Source organism: Notolepis coatsorum (genome assembly GCF_963971535.1).
Source record: "Notolepis coatsorum genome assembly, chromosome: 8".
Lineage (NCBI taxonomy): Eukaryota > Metazoa > Chordata > Actinopteri > Aulopiformes > Paralepididae > Notolepis > Notolepis coatsorum.
Window position 1 is genome coordinate 134,047,916 of NC_140172.1, and position 27,509 is coordinate 134,075,424.

General features: G+C 46.4%; 1 protein-coding gene across 1 annotated transcript in view; it reads left to right on the top strand.

Moving 5' to 3' along the window:
- ltbp3 (latent transforming growth factor beta binding protein 3) overlaps positions 1–27,509 on the top strand; it is a 225,859-nt gene that overhangs the window by 52,637 nt on the left and 145,713 nt on the right. Inside the window, 2 exon segments of the mRNA XM_084320781.1 lie at positions 25,524–25,639; positions 26,982–27,132. Of these exon segments, the coding sequence (XP_084176907.1) occupies positions 25,524–25,639; positions 26,982–27,132 (267 nt within the window).

Genomic DNA, 27,509 nt, shown 5'->3' on the forward strand with positions numbered 1-27,509 from the left:
GCCGGCTGCAATTTGGACGAAGCCTTGCATCACGTGTCCCCTCCGGTACACGAGGAGGCAGCCGTCGCATCTTTTCACCTGCACAGCGCGATCTCTCAGCGGCGAGGGTCTGCGTGGGAGGGACACGCCGCCCCTGTTGCTTCCTGATTCTGCTGCGCAGGCGCACCAACCGACCTGTAGGAGTCGCTGTCCACAACGTCCGATCCCCACCCACCAGCTTCCCACCCCCTAACGCGTGAATACTTTGGGCAACCAACATGTCCTTCCGCGTTTCTCTGATTGGCCAGCGTTGGCCAGCGCTCTCCTTCGTGAATACCAGCGCTCTACGCCAGAAAAGTCACGTGAAACACTGCAGACCACTGATTGGTCAGAAGAGAGACGCGTCACTCGTTGGAGGCTCTCCACAAAAACAGAAAGCCGCCATCTTTAATGTCTCGCAACAAAAAAGGATACAGTCACTGTGAGATTGTGGTCTGGAACACAGCCCAATTGCTGAATACACAGGAGAGGAGATAGGAGCGGTTTCAAGGGTTTTAATGAAATGAGCAACACAGGAATTGGGGGGGATAGAACGGGGTTATGTTCTGTCTTGTGACTGCCGTGGCGGCAGCGAGCGAGCAAGTGGTCCTTGTTCTTGTCTTGGGGGCTGCTGGGCTGCAGCGGGTGAGCAAGTGTTCCTCTTCGGGGACAGGAAACGTCCAGGCAGGGACGGCGGTCCTTGGGGCACAGGAGAGAACAGGTTAGAGCAAGGCAATACAAAGAGTAGATTCCAGCAGAGCTTCAGGTAGAGACGTCGTACCTGGGTAGTGGTATCTAATACCACGACGACTTCTGGTCAGCGTCGAGGAGTAGAAGTAGGCACCTCATCAGGGGAGGATAGGGTGCAGCTGTGAAGAGTGAGGTGCCTGACCGCGTGTGAATTAGGGGGATGGAGTGCAGCCGGGCTAGGTGGCGTGAAGTTAAGTGATGCTGGTCGTATAAGGGTAAATGGAGGGGTGGATGGAGAAGGAGAGGATGAGGAGGAGTGTGTAGTGGATGGAGTGGGGGATGAAGAGGAGCGTGTGGAGAACGTGAGGGGAAAAGGAGGGGGAGTGAAGTATGCCCGTTGTTGGTGACAGGTATACACAACTCGGGTTGTTAGGGTCACGTCATTCACAAATGGGTCACGTGGTGTCGTAGTAGTAAAGTCAGCTGTTCACCGGCGGGTTTCGGAAACAGTAATGATGAGGGAGTGAACGGGGAAGTCACACTTTGCTGATCGCACGCACGCTACACTATGATAAATCAAACCGTGACTCACTCTATTTTTGATACTATATGAACTGTTTTTAACTCCAATAAACTAACCAAACACAGTATCCTGGATCCGTGATTATGTGGCGAGTGGCGCGTATGGCAGGTATCATTATTTCCCCATGTTAGTCTCTCGGTGACTGCAGTATGTTTGGACAGTCGCCATACACCGTGCTGTGATTATGACAGTCACTGTGTATTCTGCCTCATTTATTGATGAAACAAAACCGACATCAACACAATTTGCCACCGAGCGGAGAGTTTAGTCTCACAAAAAGATCGCTGACTTGTTAAGCTTGTTGTTAGGTTAGGTGCTAATGTTGTGCTAGCGTTTTAGCATGGCTATCATACATAGCGCGATCAATATAACTCGCTATTGATTGTTTGTACTAGTAACTAATGGTTAATGCTAGTAGAATAGACACAACGTGAGGGCGTATACTATATACTCCAACGCCTATATGTAGAACATGGTACAGTAAGTGGGGAGTGTAAACATTTATAGTTAAAGACAGTAGAGCTTGAGTACTTTCGATAGGGCTTTGATTCAAACCGGTGCATGAGATGAGGTTCTATATGTAGAACATGGTACAGTAAGTGGGGAGTGTAAACAGTGATTCAAACCCCCTCAATGTACAGTGATTGATAATACCTAGCTGCATCAGATAATACCTACCTGCATCAATATACGCCGCGCTATACTCCAACGCCTATATGTAGAACATGGTACAGTAAGTGGGGAGTGTAAACAGTGATTCAAACACCCTCAATGTACAGTTTCTGACAGCTGGGCTGTGTTGTCACGCGAAATAACGTTATGAATAAAACGCGAAATAACATTATATAACGTTATGTTATATAACGTTACAATGTACAGATTCTGACAGCTGGGCTGTGTTGTCACGCGAAATAACGTTATGAGTGAATCTGGTAGTTGTTTTGATAAATATGTATTCTACGGATTCGAACATAACATTACATTTCCGCGATTAGCCTCGCTTGGCGTGTGAGTGCTTCGTGTGAGTGCCGTCAAAAAGAAAATGCGCATGCGCGCGTTACCGGCATGCGGGGAAAACGAGCGTAGAGGGCTGGCCGATCGCTGGCCAATCAGAGAAACGCGGAAGGACATGTTGGTTGCCGAAAGTATTCACGCCCCCCTAACACTGCCAATTGTGTTAGTATGAACGACCAGCCAAGCTGGTAGCAATGCCGAGAGCTGGGCTTGAACCCAGCATCTCCTGCATTAGTGGCGAGCGCCTTGCCCACTGCGCCACTTAGCCGCTTTACAGGCATTGTTCATAGTCCATTACTGACTAATCAGTTAATTTCTACACACTGTAGTTTGTTACACACTACACGCTAAACATCGGCCCTTTCCAAAATAATCCAGTCTTTTTCCATAGATCGCGAGATATGACACATTATATGCAATAAGCTCAAATCGTTCTGGTTAATCGCCTGAAGCCCCAAATAGTCCCAAATCAAAGGTATATACCATGTACATGTGTCTTCACAAAATCATCAAGGGGGGGGGGGGGGGGGGGTCGTTTTAACTCAAAACTGTGATTGTTACCAATAGCAAGTTATATTTCGTATGGCATCGCTCCCGCTCTGAGCCTTACGAGATACTCTATATCGCCTGTGATACCTAATGTATCTCCCACGAACAAAAACACATGCACCCCACCTGTATGGGGCCCCGCCCCTTATGGTGGCACCACCCATATAATCATGACTCTGGTCATGACACACCCTTCCTCTATTTTCGTCCCAGCGCACTGGATGCTTTGCACCATGCGAGCTAGCGGAATGTAAAAGATTAAGGAAGATTAATAATGTTGGAAGCTTACCGGAGGTTGCTGGCCCCTGGCATCTTCGACGCATGTTTTCGGCGACACGACGGGCCTGTGATGTTCCTCGGTTGATGACTGCACATCGAGGTTCAGCTGTACAAGGCTGGCTGTCGGGCCAGCTTGTACTCAGGTAGGCCCTGTGTCTTCAGGCATGGGTATTAGTGTTAGTAATGCTGGTTTGTGTTGTTAACACAACCTTGTTGTGTGTTGGCGCCAGGGGCAAGATGGTTTGGTGAACGTTCTCTGCAGGGAACGGTTTCCAAGCTGTCTTGGGCGTGCTGCTAAAACATCTAAAGCTATGCTAACATGCTATCGCTACTGCCGCATGCTATCACTACTGCTAATTGCTATGCTGTTTTAATGTCTCCGCCGTGAGATGTTGTCACTCTCCCGCCTCTTGCCCGGTTCATCAATGAAGGTCAGTCGGTAGCTGTTGTGGGGTTTTGAGTTCTATTTACCTTTTTCGGGTAAATGGGTTGACAACGGGGTAGGTCGTGGCTAGGTTCTAGCCAGGTATTACCTTGTGTTCCGGCGGGGTTTGTTGAACGGTGTTCCCATCTGGGTTGGCGTCGGGTAGTGGGGCTATGGGTCCAGCCGACATGGTAAACATGTTGCGTGTCTGTGCACAGGCAATTGTTGTCTTGGGTTCCACATTGCCTGGCGTTAGGCTGCAGTAGTATAAGGGCAGGGCCGCTTGGGAGAAATGTGAGGCCCTGTGCGTTTTTAGACGCGAGGCCCCCCATCTCCTGGGGCGGCCCTGTGTAGGGGGCTATTGTTTCATTTTGTCACTCTGCTATGAGAAGGTCTGTCTTGCTACAGCTTTCTCTCCTCTCAAACCATTCATACTGACGGTCAATCGGTATACTGGGGGAGTAGTGCGGGGGGGGGGCTTTGTTTACCTTTTTTGGTAAATGGGCTAAACTAGGGCTGGTGTTCTGTTGTGAATATTTTGAATGAAGACGGGTCTGGTCCGTCTCCCCTTAAACTTTGTGTGTATGGGTTTGCTCATTCTACAGTTTTTGTGGTTTAGCTCTTTTTATTCATTTAACCTTTTCATGGTCCACACCACAGTGGAGGGTGCTGTTTGCAATCACCACTGGTGCTCCATGTTAACGTCAGTCCTTTGTTTTTGATATATTGAAACAATGCCCCGCCCGGCCGACACCATGGGTCGGCCTGGCGAGATGGTGTCTGGTGGAGGGGCCTTGAGGGCCGGCCGACGTCGACACATCGCGCACGGTGTTGGTAAACCACTCCGTCGAGGATGTTGACGTTATTAGCTTTGACCCAGCCGCAAGCTATAACCGCTCAGGGTTCCCCTCTCCGCAGGGGATTTTGGTCTTCTGCTGGAGCGCGGGCGGTATTGTCCTAGGCCCTACACCGCCTCACACCGCGCAGCGAGAAGAAGAGAGAGCACGGCCTCGTCAGCGGCGATGACGGGGCCCTCGACAGGCGGCCATGTTTCCCCCGCCAGTGGTGCCCTGGTTGGAGAATCGACAGGGTATCGCGAGGCCGACAGTCTTGGCGGCCGAGGGATCGGCCATTTTGGGTGATTTCGGTGTTGGTAAACCACTCCGTCGTCATTTTGCCGCGAGCAGCCCGCTCCCCGTTCAATCCTCTCTCTGGTATCCCCAGAGGCGGGGCTCTGAGCATTCTCCTTTGGCTGCGGGCCGCGAACCTTCATTGAAGCGTATGCGGCCCCATTCTTCGCTTCTCATGGAGACAGGGGCTGACACCCAGTTGATGGCTGAGCCTGGGTCTGTCCGTGAGAATGTTGTGCTGTCAAGCGGCTCCCACACCTTGAACTGTGTTGGTTGAGCCTGGTGTTACGTCTGTCAACTTAAGTGTTGTCAGCAGGGGGGCTCGAAACCTTTTGAGGCACACAGTGCGGGCTTCCCCGGCCTCGCCTTCGCCAGGCCAGGTATCATGTTGGTGCTCCCACTCCTGGAATATTGGCAAGTGGTCGCAGCTCACATGGTTTGGGGTGGTAGTGATATCACTGCAGGGCTACGGTGTGTAGGAACCCATGGGGGCCTTACACCTTGCATGTCCGGCTGCGGAACAACTCCTTCAGCATGTTCTGGAGGGGTGTTCAGTGGGGGGGCTTTTTTGATCGGAAGCCCCCCGTATCAGACAGGCCCTTTTCTGTCGGGGTTCCCCCTTGGGTGCGATTGCCTCGTGGGTGGTGTCAGGGTCAGGTGTTCCGACACGGAACGCGCTCCTCGCACGATTCCAGGGTTGTCTTCGCACAGCGGGGGGGACCGGGCCAACTATCTACAGTTCCTGGCGGACCTGCGCCACGTGACGGCGGGTGCGTTGGGAGTGTCGTCACATATGACTACGGCAGTACCATATGTCGAGGTAGATGGAGAGAATGGTGAGGCGGGGACTTGTGTTTACACAACCCCACCCGTTTTCAGGTTTGGTACAGACCCTGTTGTCGGGGTCTCCAGCAGGGACAGCTCTGGTCGACGAGATCCAATCTCTGTGGACGAAGCAAGCCATCGTCGTGGCGTTCTCCTCCCGGTGTTCTCTGCCCGAGAAGTCGGGAGGGAGGGGTGTAAGACCCAGGCTGGACCTGTCCCATGGGAAGGTTCAGCATTTTTTGGATCGTCTCCTACCTGTTGAACACTGTCAGGTGGGGGTCTGGTTCTCCTCCATAGACCTGTAGGATGCGTATGCGCATCCCCGATCTTCCATCCTAGGGCTTACCTACGCTTCCTTTGCAGGGTTAGCGTATGAGTACCAGAGGCTGCCGTTCGGTTTTCTCTGGCTCCCCGCATCTTCACCAAGTGCGTGGAGGCCGCACTGGGGCCTCTGCGTCATCCGGGGTTACGGAGTGTTCTGCCCTGATGACGTTCTGGTCCTTCGCGGTCAAGGTGGATCGTCAGGTCTCGTACCAGGCAGGTCTCTACCAGCCTGGGGTTGCTGTAGACTGGATGTAGAGTATTCCTCTTCCCAGTCAACGGTTGGAGGGCTATGGGCATCCATCTCGGAGCGTGTTGTCAACACGCTCGGGAGGTTCCGTCCTAGGACGGTTACGGCGCTGTCTCACGTCGCGTTTTCACCGACGCCTCCCTCGCTGGTGATGCGTCGGGCCAACGCAGTAGGGGGCAGCTGGCAAACCATGCTGCCCGGTCTGCGCTACGTTCAATGTGTTGGTGTTGAAAGCGGTCCTTCTGGTCCACAAATGGTGTTGATCAGGACGGACGATACGACGTCAGTGTCGTGTATCGACAGACAGGGAGGAGTACGCTCCCCCTGTCTGCACCAGGCGGCGGGCGGCTGGCTATGGGCGTCCTCCATCTGCGCGGCCTAAGGGCTCCCCACATCCCCGGCAGGGAGAATGTGGGTGCAGGTGTACTGTCGCGGGGCGGCCCTCATCCTGACGGGTGAGGATTGCGTCTGGACATGGCCAGGCAGGTCTGGGACCGATGCCGTGCCGCCAGGGATTCTTCCCCATACATCTGTTAGGTCAGTTGTTGGGACGGGTACGTTGAGGGGTGCAGGTTCTTGATCCTGATGGTGTTACCATCTGGAATGCGCATGCTCCCTCCACTGTCGCGCTTACGGCGTTAAGCCGGTGCAACGCTCCTTGGCTCCGACTTGGGATCTTCAATTGGTCCTCGGTCGGTTGTCCTTGGCCCCGTTTGAGCCGCTCGAGCGGGCGCCGTTGGGACAGCTGTCCTTCAGGACCGCGTTCCTTCTGGCTGTCACTTCCGCTAAACGCGTAGGTGAGCTCTGTGCTCTCTCGGTACGTCCAGAGTGCCTGTCTTTTCGGACCGATTGCGGTGTCACTCTGCGACCTAATCCTGCTTTCGTGCCTGAGAATATCCGGAGTTCCTTCCGCTCCCGGGATATTGTGGTTCAGGCGTTTCGTCCTCCTCCTCACACTGGTGAGTTAGATGCGGGCCTTCACCTGTCATGTCCAGTCCGTGCTTGGGGATTTACCTCAGCCGTACTCAGGATTTCAGGGTTACCGACCAGCTTTTTGTCTGTTACGGTGGGGCTCGTGCTGGTAAGGCACTGTCGGAGCAGCGCCTGTCCCATTGGTTGTGCGAGGGTGTTGCCCTCTGCTACACGCTGGCTGGGCAGGATCCCCCTGGGGGCGTCAGGGCGCACTCCACTCGTGGGGTGGCTGCCTCTGCCGCTCTCCTGGGTGGGGCCTCGGTGGAGGACATCTGTGCTGCAGCTTCATGGTCCTCGCCGGGCCCCTTTGTAAGGTTTTACCTCATGGACATGACCGGGGGTTCTGTCTCCCAGGCGGTTCTGGGGTCTGTGGCCTTTCCTGCTTCCCGTCCTTGGTCGGGTAGCGGGAGTGTATGGGTATGGGCCGCAGTGTGTTGAGTCACACGTGGTTCCGCCTGTACGGTGTGTTCAAGGGGTTCTGGCTCCCTCTTGTTCGCATTCAGGTGGAGTTGACTGCGCCCCCCCTTCGTTAGGAAGGATGGGGTGACAGGGCTCCCCGCACCCCTTGATGTGGGCTTACGGGTCCTCAGGGGGTACATCTGTCGGGTCTCGCACCCGCTCTTCCCCATTATCTCGTAAGGCTCAGAGCGGGAGCGATGCCATACGAAATATAACGATAGGTTATGTAGATAACCTAGTTATATTAGTATAGGCTAAGCTCCCGCTCTGCGCGCCCTGAGTTCCCTCTTGAGGGATCTTTTCCTGGGACGGGTTTTTGGCGAGGAAGGGTGTGTCATGACCAGAGTCATGATTATATGGGTGGTGCCACCATAAGGGGCGGGGCCCCATACAGGTGGGGTGCATGTGTTTTTGTTCGTGGGAGATACATTAGGTATCACAGGCGATATAGAGTATCTCGTAAGGCTCAGAGCGGGAGCTTAGCCTATACTAATATAACTAGGTTATCTACATAACCTATCGTTTTACGTCCGGTAAACTACGACACTGTGATCGGTACAGAAGCATGTTTTACGTAAAAAAAATACCAGCAGAGGGCGGCTGAGTGGCGCAGTGGGCAAGGCGCTCGCCACTAATACAGGATATGCTGGTATCGAGCCCAGCTCTCGGCGTTGCTACCGGCTTGGCCGGTCGTCATACTAACACAATTGGCAGTGTTAGAGGGTGGGAAAGCCGGTGGGTGGGGATTGGACGTTGTGGACAGCGACTCCTACAGGTCGGTTGGTGCGCCTGTACAGCAGAATCAGGAAGTATCAGGGGCAGCGTGAGACTCCCACGCGTTACTCCTCGCCACTGAGAGATCGCGCTGTGCAGGTGAAAAGATGCGACAGCTGCCTCCTCGTGTACCGGAGGGGACACGTGATGCAAGGCTTGGTCCTCACTGCAGCCGACCAGTGGGAGGCATCGTCTAGCAACGTTCGAGACAGGGGAGAGTAGAATTGAAGGGAGAATTGGCGAGGCGAAATTGTGATGGGATAAAAAACAGAAAAATAAGGAGAAAAAGTGGATCAAAAGAAAAATAAATACCAGCAGGTTACCTAAGATAGACCTTACCTCAGTCAGAAAGTACTTCAAAATGAATAAATCCCAGTCGATCCCATGGCGATCGCAATTACTCGTGTATATTGGGCATGGCTACCATATGGGAAATAATAACTCTGAGGCACCAAATCTTCCACCAATTGCTATGTTGTGATCCACTCCTAGGCGGAAACAGCCGGAGTGGATCACAAGACAAGTGATATCCTCAGTTCCTAGTTCAAAAGGTAGGCGATACTGCCACCTGGTTAGATTTGATCGTCATTGCAATTCCAACGTAGGCAGATCAATCAGAGACACCTAGAGGGCTCCGGCTGACCGTATAGAACGCGGATCAAAGGAAAATATCAAAGGATCAAACCGAGTTTCTGGCGCTCAACGGTTGGCGAGATAACCCGACTTTACTCGGGTTTGGCCGTCAAAGAGTTAACGGACAATCAATTACGGTAGAATAAAATAAAAGGAAGAATTAGGATAGCATGTGATGTGAACATGTTAGATAGTGTGTATTCAGTCATGGTAGATAGCATGTGTATTCAGGAACATGGTAGATAGCATGTGTATTCAGATGACCGTGCGGACCTTCGTTCGTTACGTTGGCATTCGAATTCTAAATCAACATTATAATTTTTTATTTTTTATAATTTATTTTTTATAATTCTTTTTTATATATATATATATATTTTTTTATGTGTCTATTCATTCTGTTTAAACCAATGGGGTTTTTCTTCAAAGTTGCAGATAAAGATTAGGCTACACTAATATTATAGTATTAAAACGGATGAGTTATATTCATTAACACTTTGGGTGCCATGGGTTAAATTCATTATATACCATAGGTTGCCGGCTCTATTTGTCTATGGAGAAGTACCCCTTCTTTGCATGGCTATAACTTTTTAAATTCTATTGCTACATTGCCATTATTAGGGCCCATTCAAAGTCCTATATGTATTGTTCATTGTGTAGCAACGTTAAACTTTTTCATTCACATATTCATAGTAAAGTATGGTCTAATGTATAAGTATGTTTTCATCTCTTTCTGCAGCTTTCTCCAGAACGTGATATATAGCCCCAAATGCATTATATTGATGATGAAATACAGTTTGATGGCAATCGGGGCGATATAAAAAATTTCAATTGGACGTACTTCTAGAATGATCTACGTATGATCTGATGATGACCGGATGGGCGGGGGATCGTTTATAATTCTGTGGGCAGCGTTATATCATTCATCTAGTGTGGGTGATATGTTCATCATAACAGTTTATATGGAATACGATCAAAAATAACGCTGAATCTTACCGTATCCTCCTCGCGCCGTTGGGCGATGAGCGTGGAACAGTCATTTACCTATTATGGTATGTAGAAATATCGGGTCCATTTCCAGCTTGTATAATAGTATATATGTCCAAATCATGTTGTTTATCGAGTTATTGGCAATCGATCGCTATGTATTGTGTCGAGATCGAGTCCCGTGAGCCAAACAGAGTGCCCGGAAGTAATATGGTCGACCAGCACAACCTCCATAGCACTTCCTGTTTGGCAATTGCGCCGATCGGCCACCAGATGGCGCTCCTGAACCGCCAGAGAGCTCAGTGGGTCCTCCTGGTGGATCTCAGGCCAGCGGAGGGGAAATATGAATCCGATCGCAGATTTTTGAAATATTGATATAAGGACGCTGTACAGCGTCCTCCGGCAACTTGAGCATGGCCGGGAATGACGCTCTAAAGCGTTTTCCGGCAGTCAAAGTGTTAGAAAGTTGATTTAATAAAAAGAAAATACTAATTTAATCAGATTAATCACTTTATTAAAATTGAGGATTTAGTTTGAGGATATTTATTGAAATTGTATTTATATTTATAAAAAATAAAAAATAAAACGTAATTTCTTTTTTATATATATTTTTTCTTATTAAAAACAAAGGTTCGAACGTCCGTTCGAAAAACCCTGACGAAGTTCGAAGCCCAAAAACTGGCTTCGGGGAAACAGCCCTAACGTGTACTCAGACATGTTAGATAGTGTGTGTTAGTGTGTGTCCTCAGACATGTTAGATAGTGTGTGTACTCAGACATGTTAGATAGTGTGTGTACTCAGACATGTTAGATAGTGTGTGTCCTCAGACATGTTAGATAGTGTGTGTACTCGGACATGTTAGATAGTGTGTGTCCTCAGACATGTTAGATAGTGTGTGTCCTCAGACATGTTAGATAGTGTGTGTCCTCAGACATGTTAGATAGTGTGTGTACTCAGACATGTTAGATAGTGTGTGTCCTCAGACATGTTAGATAGTGTGTGTCCTCAGACATGTTAGATAGTGTGTGTACTCGGACATGTTAGATAGTGTGTGTCCTCAGACATGTTAGATAGTGTGTGTCCTCGGACATGTTAGATAGTGTGTGTCCTCAGACATGTTAGATAGTGTGTGTACTCGGAGCTGCCGAGGGGGGTTGGGTTGGATGTGTGAGTTTTATACGGATAGGCCTATATGACTATATCATTATTTATGGCGACATAATAAATTGTTCTTAAACGTCCTCCTATGTTTTCTTTCCCACAAATCAAAGCCTGTGTGATTTATATGTGTACCATATCTCCATATCCGCGCCATACGCCCATCACGAGCCACACGTTTCTCAAGCGTACGCGCGCGCCTCAACTGCGTATCTACATACAGATCTTCAAACGCGGTGTCTCGTGTTCGCAGCCAGTGTAGAACCAGCAGCAGACATTAATCCAGGTGTCGTTTACACCTCGTCCTGCCAGACAGAGCGGCCGGGGGGGTGATGTGATGTCTGCTGCGCGTCTCTGGTTGAGGTCCCCGGGGGGGTTGATGTTGATGTCTGCTGCGCGTCTCTGGTTGAGTTCCCCGGGGGGGTTGATGTTGATGTCTGCTGCGCGTCTCTGGTTGAGTTCCCCGGGGGGGTTGATGTTGATGTCTGCTGCACGTCTCTGGTTGAGTTCCCCGGTGCGGTTGATGTGCAGGAGGAGGGGGAGGAGGGAGGATTATATTACTGTCTGTAGGCCAGTTGTCCAGGACACGGTGATGCAAGAGGAACTCAACCAGAGACGAGCAGCAGACAGACAGCCACTCTCTCTCTCTCTCTCTCTCTCTCTCTCTCTCTCTCTCTCTCTCTCTCTCTCTTCTCTAGTCACTGTCTCTCCTTCCCTCCCTCTCTCTTCTTTAGTCACTGTCTCTCTCCCCCTCCCTCTGTCTCTCTCCTTCTCTCTCTCTTCTTTAGTCACTGTCTGTCTCTCCCCCTCCCTCTCTCTTCTCTAGTCACTGTCTCTCTCTCTCTCTCTCTCTCTCTTCTCTAGTCACTGTCTCTCCTTCCCTCCCTCTCTCTTCTTTAATCACTGTCTCTCTCCCCCTCCCTCTGTCTCTCTCCTTCTCTCTCTCTTCTTTAGTCACTGTCTGTCTTTCCCCCTCCCTCCCTCTCTCTTCTCTAGTCACTGTCACTGTCTCTCTCTCTCTCTCTCTCTCTCTCTCTCTCTCTCTCTCTCTCTCTCTCTCTCTCTCTCTCTCTCTCTCTCTCTCTCTCTCTCTCTCTCTCTCTCTCTCTCTCTCTCTCTCTCTCAATTCAATTCAATTCAAACGTTTACATTGCCGAAGCCAAACAAAACAAAACAATCACACAGAGAAATCAAAAGAAATCAGTACATTACAGAAGGAATTTCTTGTATGAGTGACAGTCTTTATGGTGGCTGTATTCCGTTGGATGTCCTTTTCTTGTCACAGCAGCTCACAAATCTTGCTGCTGTGTTTGCACATTGTTGTATTTCTCCCAGTAGGTATGGGAGTTTTGAGTTATTTGCCATGTTTTCAAAGTCTCTTTGGGTGTTTGCCATTTGTGGGAAGTATGTCTCTGATGTCTTGGTTTTGATTGATTGATTGAAAACTTTATTAACAGATTGCAGAATGGGTACAATACAGTACAGCTCAATACACACAATTGTTAAGGGGATGCAGACCAGAGAAAGACTTTCGCCTTGTTTACATCAGGGTCCCCCATTTTCAATTCATCAGGACATATATGACATACATGACATACAGCTAGACAGTACTGCTACATCTATACATTTATGACATACCAGATTTGCAAATACAGTACTGTTTGTGATACAAAAAGAGTCCAGAAAAGAGAGTATATACATTTGATGTAAAAACTGTACATGGGAGGAGTTTTCAAGTTTCTTTAATAGTTGTCATACAGAAGTACAGAATACTTTTATACAAAATGCTTCTTACTGTTACGCTCCAGAGACTGTGCTAGACAAGATAGTATGAAATAAAATAGTATAGCATGTAAAATAGAAGTAAAAATAGAGGTCACAGTGTTCAGTATAGACATATGTACAATGTTCGATGCAGAATAGAAGTAACTGAGTTACCATACAATATACAATATACTATGCAATGTACTAATATACAATACTATATAGTGCAAAGCAGAAATGGGATGAGGTACAATTTAGGTACAATTTACAGTAAGGTGTACGAGTTGTAGTGCAAATCCTTTACCAATAAATATAAAGTGTGTTTAGGTGATCTAAAGTGTGGAGAGTGGGTGTGTTGTTTGTTTAAAGTGAGTGTGTGCGTGTGGATGTGTGTGCTGTGTGCATTTGATGGTTGTTGCATAGTGTTTATTGTTCGTTGAGCAGCCTGATGGCCTGGGGATAGAAGCTTTTTCTGAGTCTTTCTGTGCTCGCCTTGAGACTCCGGTATCGCTTGCCTGACCGCAGCAGTTCAAAGAGGCAGTTGTTCGGGTGGCTGGAGTCCTTGATGATTCTCTTAGCCTTACCCCTGCACCGCTTGTTGTAAAAATTGTGCGTTCGGCTGAACGTGTCACTCTTTGTAGTCTGCTTCGGTCTTGTGCAGTGCTATTCCCAAACCAGGAGGTGATGTTGCCAGTCAGGATGCTCTCTATTGTACATGAGTAGAAGTTCTTAAGGATCTTCTGACTGACTTGGAACTTCCTTAGGCGCCTGAGGAAGTAGAGGCGTTGTCGTGCCTTCTTCACAACACTGTCAATGTGTGTGGTCCATGTCAAGTCCTCGGATATGTGGGCTCCGAGGTACTTAAAACTGTTCACTCTCTCAACCGGTGCCCCGTCGATGCTGAGGGGGCTGTAGTCCTTGACCCCCGACCTCCTAAAGTCCACAATCATCTCCTTTGTTTTGCTGACGTTCAGGGAGAGGCTGTTCTCCTGGGTACCATCCCGCCAGGACCTTGACCTCTTCCAGGTAGGGCCCTCTCGTCGTTTGCAGAGATCAGGCCCACCACTACTGTGTCGTCAGCGAATTTGATGATTGTGGAGGGGATTGAGGAGGTTGGGTAGGTTGGGTGGGTGGGGTGGGGGGGGGGGGGGGGGGCTGTACATTGGAGGTGGTTGGGTGGGTGGGGGGGGGGAACACTGTATAACTGTACAAGCAAAACTGTACATTGGAATATTGACAAAACCATAGACTTTCATTTACTGTACATTGGAGGGGGGTTGGGTTAGGACATTTACAGGGGCCAGTTTCGATATTGCAGTCTCCCGTAGGTCTTCTTTGAGAGTGGTTTTGAAAGTGGGTAGTGATTCACATTCCTTTACAGCTTTGGGTAGGGCGTTCCACATTGATGTGGCATAATTGCAAAAACATGTTTAGTCCCTTGTTTGAGCCGAATCTGGGGTTTAACATGATATATGGGTATAGTGGGCAAGTTGTTAAGAAGTGTAGCTCGGTTTCCACCTCTTCTCTTGGGAGCCAGGTCTGCCTATGGCGGCCTTTCTCGATGGCTAGGCTGTGCTCGCTGAGTCTGTACCTAGTCAATGATCTTCTTAGTTTTGGATCAGTCACAGTGCTCAGGTATTCTGCCACTGTGTACTCTCTGTTTAGGGCCAAATAGCATTCAAATTTTCTCTGGTTTTGTGTTGATTCTTTCCAATGTGTCAGATCGTTTTCTTTTTGTTTTCTTATAATTAGGTTTAGTCCAGTGTGGTTTCTGTCCTGGTGGCTCTGCTTGTGTATGTGGGCAGAGTCCCAGAACCATCTGGCTGAGTGGGCATCTCTCAAGGGTCTCTCTGTGGGTGAGGGCTTTGTTATGGAGTGTGTCTGGGTCACTTTCTTTTAGGTGATTATAGAATTTAAATGCTCTTTATTATTTATCCATTATTTCTTTCTCTCTCTCTCTCTTTGCCTCCCTTTTCTCTGTCTGTCTGTCTGTCTCTGTCTGTCTGTCTGTCTGTCTGTCTGTCTGTCTGTCTGTCTGTCTGTCTGTCTGTCTGTCTGTCTGTCTGTCTGTCTGTCTGTCCTGTCTGTCTGTCTGTCTGTCTGTCTGTCTGTCTGTCTGTCTCTCTCTCTCTCTCTCTCTCTCTCTCTCTCTCTCTCTCTCTCTCTCTCTCTCTCTCTCTGTCTCTCTGTCTCTGTCTCTGTCTCTCTTTCTCTTTGTCTCCCTCTCTCGCTGTCTCTGTCTCTCTCTTCATTTCTTTCTTTCTCTCGCTCTCTCTCTCCTTCCTAATTCTTTCAAGCCTCTCATCTTTCCTCAACTTTCCATTCTATTACCCAGAATTCCCCTGCAGAGAGCCCATGTGACGCCCGTGGGTAACCTGAGTGTTATATACAGAATGTCATAAACGTCTGCAGACACTTTACTTTCCTAGTCTGTACTTGCTCTCTCTCTGCCCCCCCCCCCCCCCCCCCCCCCCGCCACTGCCATCCCAGAGTCCTCTGAGAGAGAGTGGGCATGTTGCTGCCTGCTCTGAGAGAGAGAGAGAGAGAGAGAGAGAGAGAGAGGAGAGAGAGAGAGAGAGAGAGAGAGAGAGAGAGAGAGAGGAGAGGGGGAGAGAGAGAGGGGGGGAGACAGAGGGACAGAGAGACAGATAGACAGAGAGAGAGACAGATAGACAGAGAGAGAGAGAGAGAGAGAGAGAGAGATAGACAGAGAGAGACAGACAGACAGATAGACAGATAGACAGAGAGACAGAAAGAGAGAAACACAGAGAGACAGAGAGAGACAGAGACATTTACATTTACATTTAGTCATTTAGCTGACGCTTTTATCCAAAGCGACTTACAAGTTATATACAACAAGTAATCAGGAAGGGCACAAATATATCAGCTGAGTAACAATGTTCATCAAAGTGTTGAGTGCTACAGTGTAGGTTAGTATATTAGGACAAGAGAGACAGAGAGGAGAGAGACACAGAGAGACAGACAGAGAGAGAGAGAGAGACCGAGAGACCAGGAGCTGGCAGGCAGCGTCAGAACAACCTGGCTGTATGAAAACCAACTGTAGTAAAACGACAGTATTCCTGGGGTTTTTCCCCAGAGGCACCAAACACTACATGATTATTTTGATGGTGAAACCACAGGGTAATAATATCCCACTACAGACACGCCATGGTGAATCACTACACAGCATTCCTGTTTTGAATCTGTATCGTGTATATGCAAATAAAAAACCACAGGAATACTAGATTTTTACTATAGTTCATATTTGTACTACTGCGTGTACTGCTGTGGATTTAAACATTTGTCCTGCCCAGAGAGATGGTGTAGTGATTAACACATAGACCACCGCAACACTTCTGGGATTCTGAAATCAGGGAGGAGATAGCGGGGGGGGAGCGAATTAATGAATGTGGATGAGAGCCTTGATGTAAGTGGGGTTGCAGCTACGGCTGTGGGGGTGCTAGAGACATGATCGAATAGACTTTATGCGCCTGAGTCTCCTGAACACGGCGCGACCTATTCCAAATCGATCAGAACTAAATCGGCCAGAGCTAAAGTCCCCTTTTCAGTACCTACTCCCCATATGGATGCGCAGATTGCCAACGGAGTCGGAGTCTGAACCTCGCGCGAATGAATGTTGAATGTTCCATCAGAGGGGGGGGAGCTTGTGGTTGGTAGTGTGAGCGGGCTATAGAAACACTGCACTTAAATATAGGGCTGTCAGGGCGGCTAGGTGGTGTAGTGGGCAAGGCACTCGCCACCAATGTGGAGACGCTGGGTTCGCGTGTTCGAATCCAGCTCTCCACATTGTTTTCAGTTTAGCTGGTCGTCCGCAGTAATACACATTGGCCGTATTACGGGGAGGGAAAACTGAAGGGTGGGGATCGAACGTTGTGAACAAGCGACTCCTACAAGTCGGTTGGTGCGCCTGCGCAGTAGAATCAGGAAGTGTCGGGGGCAGCGTGAGCCTCCCACGCGTTACTCCTTGACACTGAAAGATCGAGCTGCGCAGGTGAAAAGATGCGACTGCTGTTACCTCAAGTACCGGAGGGGACTTGTGCTATGTATGACTTAGTCCACATTGCAGCCGGCTTGTGGGAGGCAAGAAACAGCGTTCGTGACAGGGGAGGGTTGAATTGGATGATACGAAATTGGGATGGGAGAAAATATAGAAAATGGGAGAAAAAGTGGATCAAAAAAAAATATAGGGCTGTCAGTTTATCACGTTAATTAGATTAATTAATTACACAGCAAATTATCGCGTTATGAAAATGAACTCAAAATGAATTACAAAAAAATATATATATATTTTTTCAATAGCAGTACCGATAACGATAGCAGTACCGATAACGTCGGAGCTTATCAATACTCTGTTTTTTTCTAATTTAGTTTCGGGGGGCATCCCTACTCGTAGCGGGGCGCTCGCCCCCCCCCCCCCCCCCCCCCCCCCCCACCGCAGCCAACAGTAAACAGCCACACACAGCACACACAGACAGACAGCTTCGATCGTGGTAAAAATAAATATCAGATCAACGCAATATTGGATATATAGAGTCCTTACCTGGTCTCTGATGTAATGCAAAAAAAATAATCCAATTATTTGATCGCCATTCCAGTTATCCACAGCGATCCTGTCCCCGACATTACCGAGCGTTACACATGAACGGGTGGGCGGGGTTAGTGTTCCATGCCACCGTTGTAAGCGCCTGCCTCGCCTGAGTATTTAAACCCCGACCCCACGGCTCAGATCAGCTCAGAAAACACACCAGACCGTTTAGAATGGAGTGCAATAGCTCCGAAAGGCAGTAGAGGGCGGTGTTGACCATCTGCCAGCTCAGACACATTCACCAGGGTCTGCAGAGGCTGCAGCCATGAATTATGAATAGATATAGCGAATAAAAGAAATAACGATCATAAAAACTAGTTAACTCGTTGTTGGCGATATTCGATTGGCGGGCAATAATGAGTTAACTCGTTCTTGGCAATTAATGTGTTAAGACACTCGCTTCAGTCCTGCCCAGAGATGGTGTAGTGATTAAGACACTCGCTTCAGTCCTGCCCAGAGATGGTGTAGTGATTAAGACACTCGCTTTAGTCCTGCCCAGAGATGGTGTAGTGATTAAGACACTCGCTTCAGTCCTGCCCAGAGATGGTGTAGTGATTAAGACACTCGCTTTAGTCCTGCCCAGAGATGGTGTAGTGATTAAGACACTCGCTTTAGTCCTGCCCAGAGATGGTGTAGTGATTAAGACACTCGCTTCAGTCCTGCCCGCCTGAATGCCTTCTACAACAGAACTGCGTTTCCGCGTCTCTGATTGGCCAGGTCATTTCTGGTCATGTGACATGTACGCCCAATCGTGGGACCGCAAGTTTCTACACTGGTTAAGCTTAGGCGCTCGTTCGAAGTTGGTTAAGTTTGTCTTAGAGCATGGCGATAGAACGCCAGGTAGTTTGCAGGCTGTTAGACCCGGAAATAGGCGCAGAACTTGCTGCCCCACGATTGGCGCACATGTCACATGACCTGGCCAATCAGAGCGCAAAACTCGAACGCGGAAACGCAGTTCCATCATAGAAGGCATACACGCGGCGGCTAGGTGGTGTAGTGGGCAAGGCACTCGCCACCAGTGTGGAGACGCTAGGATTCGCGTGTTCGAATCCAGCTCTCCACATTGTTTTCAGTTTAGCTGGTCGTCCGCAGTAATACACATTGGCCGTATTACGGGGAGGGAAAACTGAAGGGTGGGGATCGAACGTTGTGAACAAGCGACTCCTACAAGTCGGTTGGTGCGCCTGCGCAGTAGAATCAGGAAGTGTCGGGGGCAGCGTGAGCCTCCCACGCGTTACTCCTCGACACTGAGAGATCAAGCTGTGCAGGTGAAAAGATGCGACTGCTGTTACCTCAAGTACCGGAGGGGACTTGTGCTATGTATGACTTAGTCCACATTGCAGCCGGCTTGTGGGAGGCAAGAAACAGCGTTCGTGACAGGGGAGGGTTGAATTGGATGATACGAAATTGGGATGGGAGAAAATATAGAAAAATGGGAGAAAAAGTGGATAAAAAAAAAAAAGGGCATACACGCGTCCTGCCCAGAGATGGTGTGGTGATTAAGACACTCGCTTCAGTCTGGAACAACATTTAAACTTTTTTTGTCAACCAACTAAACATTTTAATTTCCTAGATGCCAATGTTGTTTTTAAGAATAGAAAAGACAGTATTGTAGGAGTGGCTTGACAGACTTACCAGGCACTAAATATACAGCTAAAATATACCAGCATTGTCTCAATGAAGAACCTTCTCTCCTGTGTCTCCTCTACTCTGTCTCCCTCTCAGCCTCCCTACTGTCTCAATAAAGAACCTTCTCTACTGTGTTTCCTCTACTCTGTCTCCCTCTCAGCCTTCCTACTGTCTCAATAAATAACCTTCTCTCCTGTGTCTCCCTCTCACCTTCCTACTGTCTCAATAAAGAACCTTCTCTCCTGTGTCTCCTCTACTCTGTCTCCCTCTCAGCCTTCCTACTGTCTCAATAAAGAACCTTCTCTCCTGTGTCTCCCTCTCACCTTCCTACTGTCTCAATAAAGAACCTTCTCTCCTGTGTCTCCTCTACTCTGTCTCCCTCTCAGCCTTCCTACTGTCTCAATAAAGAACCTTCTCTCCTGTGTCTTCTCTACTCTGTCTCCCTCTCAGCCTTCCTACTGTCTCAATAAAGAACCTTCTCTCCTGTGTCTCCCCTACTCTGTCTCCCTGTCAGCCTTCCTACTGTCTCTATAAATAAGGAATATCATTAGGAGTGAATTGAACTCCTCACTTTGATTACCATGGCTACTGGTCATTGAGAGCTATAGAGTTCCGGAATACCAAGATAGAATTCTGAGGAAATGTCTGTAAAAACAGTCTTGCATTCTTCTGTTGAGATTCATGTATGTATGTAACGTCACTGTGACCAAATGCGTCCACATTTTTATAGGATTCTATCACATTTTCATAACAATAGCGAATATAACGTACCCTGCACCGTTTTCATTGAGGTTTCTTACAAATTAACGATGTTTTATTTGTCCTATATATGCGGATAACATTTAAAATCTTAAATTGTACCATTTTGTTTCCCTTTAGACAACAAACATAATGCTAATGATGCACTTTTGTTTGTTTGTTGTCGCGGTCACTGTACTGAGGTCGCATTAACACTTTCTCTGCCACGCTTATGTACATCCTTATACCATCCTCTGCCAGCTCTATTTGTCTATGGAGAAGTTCCCCTTCTTTGCAGGGCTATAACTTTTTAAATTGTATTGCTAAATTGACATTACTATGGCCCATTCAACGTCAATTATCTATCGTTCAGGATGTAGGAACGTTATACTTTTTCATTCACATATTCATACTAAAATACGGTCTAAAGTATAAATATGTTTTTATCGTTTTCTGCAGCATTCTGCAGAACATGATTTATAGCCCTAAATGCATTATATTGATGATCAAATACAGTTTGATAGCGATCGGCGCCAGATAAAAATTTTCAAATGGACGTGCTTCTAGAAGTTACTACTTATCATCTGATGTTGACCGGATGGGGGGGGGGTCGTTTATAATTCCGTGGCTAACGTTAGATGATTCATCTAGTGTGGGTGATATGATCATTAGAGCAGTTTGTATCGAACACGGTAAAAATAAACGCTGAAACTTACCCCAGTCTCCTCGGGCCGTTGGGCGATGAGCGTGGAGCAAAAAGATTCCTATTATGGGATGTTGAAATATGCAATCCATCTCCAGGTTGTATAATAGTATATACGACCAAATCATGTTGTTTATCGAGTTATTGGTAACGGATCGCTATCCATTGTGTCGAGCTCGAGTCCCGGCACCTATAGCGAGTGGTCGGACCGAATTTGGATGAGCACCAGTTTCCGTTTCCGGTTTGGGCGATCCGCCGATCGGCCACCAGATGGCGCTCTTGAACCGTTGGAGAGTTGAGAGGGGATCAACAGTAGATCTCAAGTCTCCGCGGGAGAAATATGATTGCGATCACAGATTTTTGAAATATTGATCTCAATGACATGTTACGGCGTCATTGGCAGATTAAGCATGGCGGGGAATGATGAGTTACGGCGTCCTTGGCGATTAAAGTGTTAATAGTTTACCGCTATTCAGATCGCGTCAAAGAATAGACCTGTGACCTGTGCTAAAGGTCTTGGGAAATGTATTCATGTTGTAGTTTTCAACATTTTCACCTTTTAATTTTAAACCAATGCTGCCATCTACTGACAACAGAAAGTGTTGTGTATCGTCAACTTGAGAGGCTACCCTCGCACTTCCGTAAACACCGTCGCCCAAAACACATTCTAGAGATTCCCACTTTTTACTGGGAATGGGGCGTGACCGAATTTGGTCCACTTGTTCTATTCTCCATCCATAGAAACACTATATTATCACAGACATCCTGTTCGGGGATCCCCTTTGAACAGCCCATCTGAGGTTTCTCTCCTCCACGCCGCCTGTGGTGCTTTTTTCTTTCTTTCCTATTGCTAGGTTTTTAGTGAGTCGTTCCTCATCTTCATTGGGGGAAGTCTGGGGGTGTTGTTGCATATTATGTGGATTTTATGGTGTTTTTTGTTCTGGATCTATTGTGATGTTTCTTCTTGACCCGTAAATCCCGTGGGGGCAATTCCATGTGACTTCGGGCTATAGTATATACAAATACAAATACATTTGATTTGATTTGATTCAATATTATATATATATAATTTTCTTTTACTGAGATAAAGATGTTCTTGCTGCTTGGAACCCTAATTACACTGCAGCCTAAATGCATAGGCAGTCCCCTAAACTGATAGGCAGTCCACTAAACTGATAGGCAGTCCACTAGACAGATAGGCAGTCCCCTAAACTGATAGGCAGTCCACTAGACAGATAGGCAGTCCCCTAAACGGATAGGCAGTTCACTAGACAGATAGGCAGTCCCCTAAACTGATAGGCAGTCCCCTAAACTGATAGGCAGTCCACTAGACAGATAGGCAGTCCCCTAAACTGATAGGCAGTCCACTAGACAGATAGGCAGTCCCCTAAACTGATAGGCAGTCCACTAGACAGATAGGCAGTCCACTAGACAGATAGGCAGTCCACTAGACAGATAGGCAGTCCCCTAAACGGATAGGCAGTTCACTAGACAGATTGGCAGTCCACTAGACAGATTGGCAGTCCCATAAACTGATAGGCAGTCCACTAAATGGATAGGCAGTCCCCTAGACTGATAGGCAGTCCACTAGACGCAAGATAGGCAGTCCCATAAATGGATAGGCAGTCTCCTAGACTGACAGGCAGTCCCCTAAATGGATAGGCAGTCCCCTAGACCAGGGGTTCCCAAACTTTTCAGGCCGGGACCCAGAAAATAAGGCGTCAGAGAGCTGCGGCCCAATGCACATCGTCAGGCTTTTTTTCTTTTTTTTTTTAGCCAAATATCACTTCAATCCTATTAAGTTAGTTCAAGTTAGTTATTCATTTATATGTGCTATTTATGAGAGGGCTAACTTGTTGCAAAATAATAATGATAATAATAATAGCCTCATTAAAATACTATTGTTGCTTCGGTTGTTTTCAGCGTTTTATGTGCATAATCTGTTATTTAGTTTGAAGTAGATTTTTCGTTTTTGTTTATTTATTAAGTTAATATAAAACCATATAGTCACATTTTAGAATACAATAGAATATAATTTTAGAATACAACTAGAAACACTGTCCTGGCCTGCTTCTAAGTTCAGTGGCCTGAACATTTTTTTATTTTATTTAATTTTTTTAAATCATCTCGCGGCCCTCCCGTGGCTGCTCGCGGCCCACCTTTGGGTCGCGACCCCGACTTTGGGAACCACTGCCCTAGACTACGGGTGGAAATTAGCCCTGTGCTATTCCTGGCATATTTACGTCCTTATCATGCTGTGATGTTATGCATACACATGTAAATGATGTTCATTAATTTGCATTGTCCTTAATAAACAAATCTTATAATCTTATAATCTTATTATAGACTGATAGGCAGTCCCCTAAATGGATAGGCAGTCCCCTAGACTGACAGGCAGTCCCCTAGACTGACAGGCAGTCCACGCCTAATTGCTTCCATGTGTGCAGACTTGGCTCAGCAGCCCAAAGAGGCCTCTCCTCTCCTCCGTCCTCGTTTCCACTCTCCTCCCCTCCTCTCGTCTACTCCTCTCTTCTCCTGTCTTATCACCTCTCTTCTCTCCTCTTCTCTCATCCTGTTTCCTCTTCTCTTCTTTTCTCTTCTCATCTCTTCTTCTCTTCTCTTATTCTCTCTTCTTCTCTTCTCTCCTCTCCTCTCCTCTCCTCTTCTCTTCTCTTCTCTTCTCTTCTCGTCTCTTCTCTCATCCTGTTTCCTCTTCTCTTCTCTTCTTTTCTCTTCTCTTCTCTTCTCTTCTCTTCTCTTCTCTTCTCTTCTCTTCTCTTCTCTTCTCTTCTCTCCTCTCCTCTCCTCTTCTCTCATCCTGTTTCCTCTCTTCTCTTCTTCTCTCTTCTCTTCTTCTCTTCTCTTCTCCTCTCTTCTCTTTTCTTCTCTTCTCTCTTCTTCTCTTCTCTTCTGTCCACTTCTCTCATCCTGTTTCCTCTTCTCTTCTCTTCTCTTCTCTCTTCTTCTCTTCTCTCTTATCATCTTCTCTTCTTCTCTTCTCTTCTCTCATCTTATCTTCTTCTCTTCTCTCTTATCCTCTTATCTTCTCTCATCTCCTCTTCTCTTCTCTCATCTTATCCTCTTCTCTTCTTCTCTTCTCTCATCTTATCCTCTTCTCTCTTCTTCTCTTCTCTCTTCTTCTCTTCTCTCATCTTATCCTCTTCTCTTCTCTCTTCTTCTCTTCTCTTCTCTTCTCTTCTCTTCTCTTCTCTTCTCTTCTCTTCTCTCATCTTATCCTCTTCTCTTCTCTCATCTTATCCTCTTCTCTTCTCTCTTCTTCTCTTCTCTTCTCTTCTCTTCTCTTATTCTCTTCTCCCAGATGCCCTGAACAGACTTTAACTTTCAGGATGAATTAGTAAAAGGTTTATTACAGTAACGTGTATTATTTGTGAGAACACAGGCCTTGGACCTGGTTCCTCAGATCTCAGCTCTGCTTCTTCTTATTGACACATCCTGGTTGTTTAAGGACACAGGACGTAAACAACACAAAGGGAGACCTAGAAGTCTGCAGAGAATAAATACCACTACGCCACGAAGCCTCTTCTCGCCAGAAAGCCATTCCCTAGTTTTCGATCACTTTCCCAGATGCCTGCAGTGGAAAATACTGTAATCTGTGAAACGCATCAGTGGCTGCGTCTGGAGAACTCACACTGCTGAGGTCTTTCCTCTTTACTGCGTGGAACCTTCTGGAGTGGTCTGCCCCGCGAAGGCTAACTGCAGTAACTAACACTGATACTGAAAGGATGAAGTAATTTTTTGGCCGAAAACCATCTACAATGATTTGACTTATGACCCCCAGAAATGCAGATACTGCACTCTGCCTGTGTATTACCTTAAACTTAAGCATTCCATCTGTATTTAAGTGTTGCATTTAGATGTCTGCATGTTTTACAAGTTGAAACAGATTAGTAATAGAGAAAAATGAAAGCAATATCCACATCATCAGGTTTGTTCTGCAAATATTTGTTCATTTATGTATTTTTTTTATGTTTTATTATTATTATTATTATTATTATTATTATTATTATTATTATTATTATTATTATTATTATTATTATTATTATTATTATTATTATTATTATTATTATTTTTTATTTTTTTTATCCACTTTTTCTCCCATTTTTTCTATATTTTTCTCCCATCCCAATTTCGTATCATCCAATTCAACCCTCCCCTGTCACGGACGCTGTTTCTTGCCTCCCACAAGCCGGCTGCAATGTGGACTAAGTCATACATAGCACAAGTCCCCTCCGGTACTTGAGGTAACAGCAGTCGCATCTTTTCACCTGCGCAGCTCGATCTCTCAGTGGCGAGGAGTAACGCGTGGGAGGCTCACGCTGCCCCCGACACTTCCTGATTCTACTGCGCAGGCGCACCAACCGACCTGTAGGAGTCGCTGTCCACAACGCCCGATCCCCACCCATCAGTTTCCCACCCCCTAATACGGCCAATGTGTATTAGTACGGACGACCAGCTAAACTGAAAGCAAATGTGGAGCGCTGGGCTCGAACTGACGAGCCCAGCGTCTCCAGCATTTCGTGGCGAGCGCCTTGCCCACTACGCCACGTAGCCGCCCTTATTATTATTATTATTATTATTATTATTATTATTATTATTATTATTATTATTATTATTATTATTATTATTATTATTATTATTATTATTATTATTATTATTATTATTATTATTATTATTATTATATTTTTAAATTGTAATATATATATATTTATTTTTATTTTTACATTTTATATATTTTTTTCACTGACGTGTGCTCCTGTCCTTTCTGTCCCTCCAGTTGTGTGTCCTATATATACCAGACAGATAGGCAGTCCACTAGACAGATAGGCAGTCCCCTAAACGGATAGGCAGTCCCCTAAATGGATATCCAGTTGTGTCCTCCTGTCCTCTCTGTCCCTCCAGTTGTGTGTCCACTCACCTGTCTTGTCCTCCTGTCCTCTCTGTCCCTTCAGTTGTGTGTCCACTGACCTGTCTTGTCCTCCTGTCCTCTCTGTCCCTCCAGTTGTGTGTCCCCTGACGTGTCTGAATGGAGGCGTCTGCAGCTCCAGAAGCCACTGTCTCTGTCCTCCTGGCTTCACTGGGCGGCTCTGCCAGTTCCCTCTGCAGCAGATGCAGCAGGTAAGATAAGATATAGATAAGATAAGATATAGATAAGATCTAGATAAGATAAGATATAGACAGGATAAGATATAGATAAGATATAGATAAGATAAGATATAGACAGGATAAGATATAGACAAGATAAGATATAGACAGGATAAGATATAGACAAGATAAGATATAGACAGAATAAGATATAGACAAGATAAGATATAGATGAGATAAGATATAGATAAGATAAGATATAGATATAGATAAGATAAGATAAGATAAGATATAGATAAGATAAGATATAGATAAGATAAGATATAGATAAGATAAGATATAGATAATATACAGATAAGATAAGATATATATAAGATATAGATAAGATAAGATAATATATAGATAAGATATAGATAAGATAAGAGTAGTAAAAAGCGATAAACGCTAAAAAATTAATCTTTAAAAAAAAAGATAAGATATATACGATATAGATAAGATACGATAAGATATACAGTAGATAAGATATATACGATATAGATAAGATACAATAAGATATACAGCAGATAAGATATATACGATATAGATAAGATACAATAAGATATACAGCAGATAAGATATATACAATATAGATAAGATACAATAAGATATACAGCAGATAAGATATATACGATATAGATAAGATATAGATACAGATAATAATAATAATAATAATACATTTTATTTATATAGCGCTTCTCAATGACCCGAAGTCGCTGATACTATGTAAATAAGATAAGATACGATAATATATACAGTAGATAAGATATATAAGATATAGATAAGATACGATAAGATATACAGTATATAAGATATATACGATATAGATAAGATATAGATACAGATACTATGTAAATAAGATAAGATAAAGGTAAGATAATATATAGATAAAATAAGATAGGATAAGTTATGCATCGGGCACATTTAGCATAAAACGCCTGTCGATTGCATACCCACAGTAAATTGGTCACTATTCTTGAACCTCTTATAGCACGTGAGTCTGGTCTCTTTTGAAAGGAAACATTCTGAATTTTCTTCCACAACAGGAAGAATAACTCTGAATGCTACTGTAATAGAGTTACAGAGGTTTGAACACACTGAAATATATATATATATATTTTTTACTAGACGTCTGAATTATTTAGCAAACCGATGCCTGCAAAAGAGTTCCAGCTGAGAGGTAGGAGCTGGAAAACACAACGGGTCCATAGCCTGATGTCTTATGTAGTACAGGTCCAAACAATCCCACAGAAAATTTGTGTTTTACATATGTTTTTCTAATGTTTGTATCGGTATGCTTATCCAAAATTATCCTCCTCCTCCTCCTCTTCTCCTCCAGGCAGCGCGCGGCAACAAGCAGCCTGTCTACCCAGTGTCAGTGAAGCCAGACCAGAGTCCAGGAGAGCTGCCGTCAGATCGCCGCCCCCTGCTGGCCCAGACACACTCTGTGTTCACCCTGCCTCTGGCCCAGGGCCACCACTCCTCAGAAGGTACTGCTCTTCCCCCTGCCCCCTGCCCCTAACCCACCCCCAACACACCCCCGTGCCCCTAACCCACCCCCCAACACACCCCCCCTGCCCCTAACCCACCCTCCAACACACACACCACCCTAATCCTAACCCACCCCCCAACACACCCCCCTGCCCCTAACCCTAACACACCCCCCCTGCCCCTAACCCACCCCCCAACACACACCCCCTGCCCCTAACCCTAACGCGTGTATATTTTCCCTAACAGAGTTGCACTTCCGCGTTCGGTTTGCGCAATCTGATTGGCCACTGACGTTTTTTTCAGCGCCAATCGCGTTACTCCTAACAAACTGGTTAAGCTTGGCAACTCTTTTGAAGTCTTTTTATTTATTTTAATT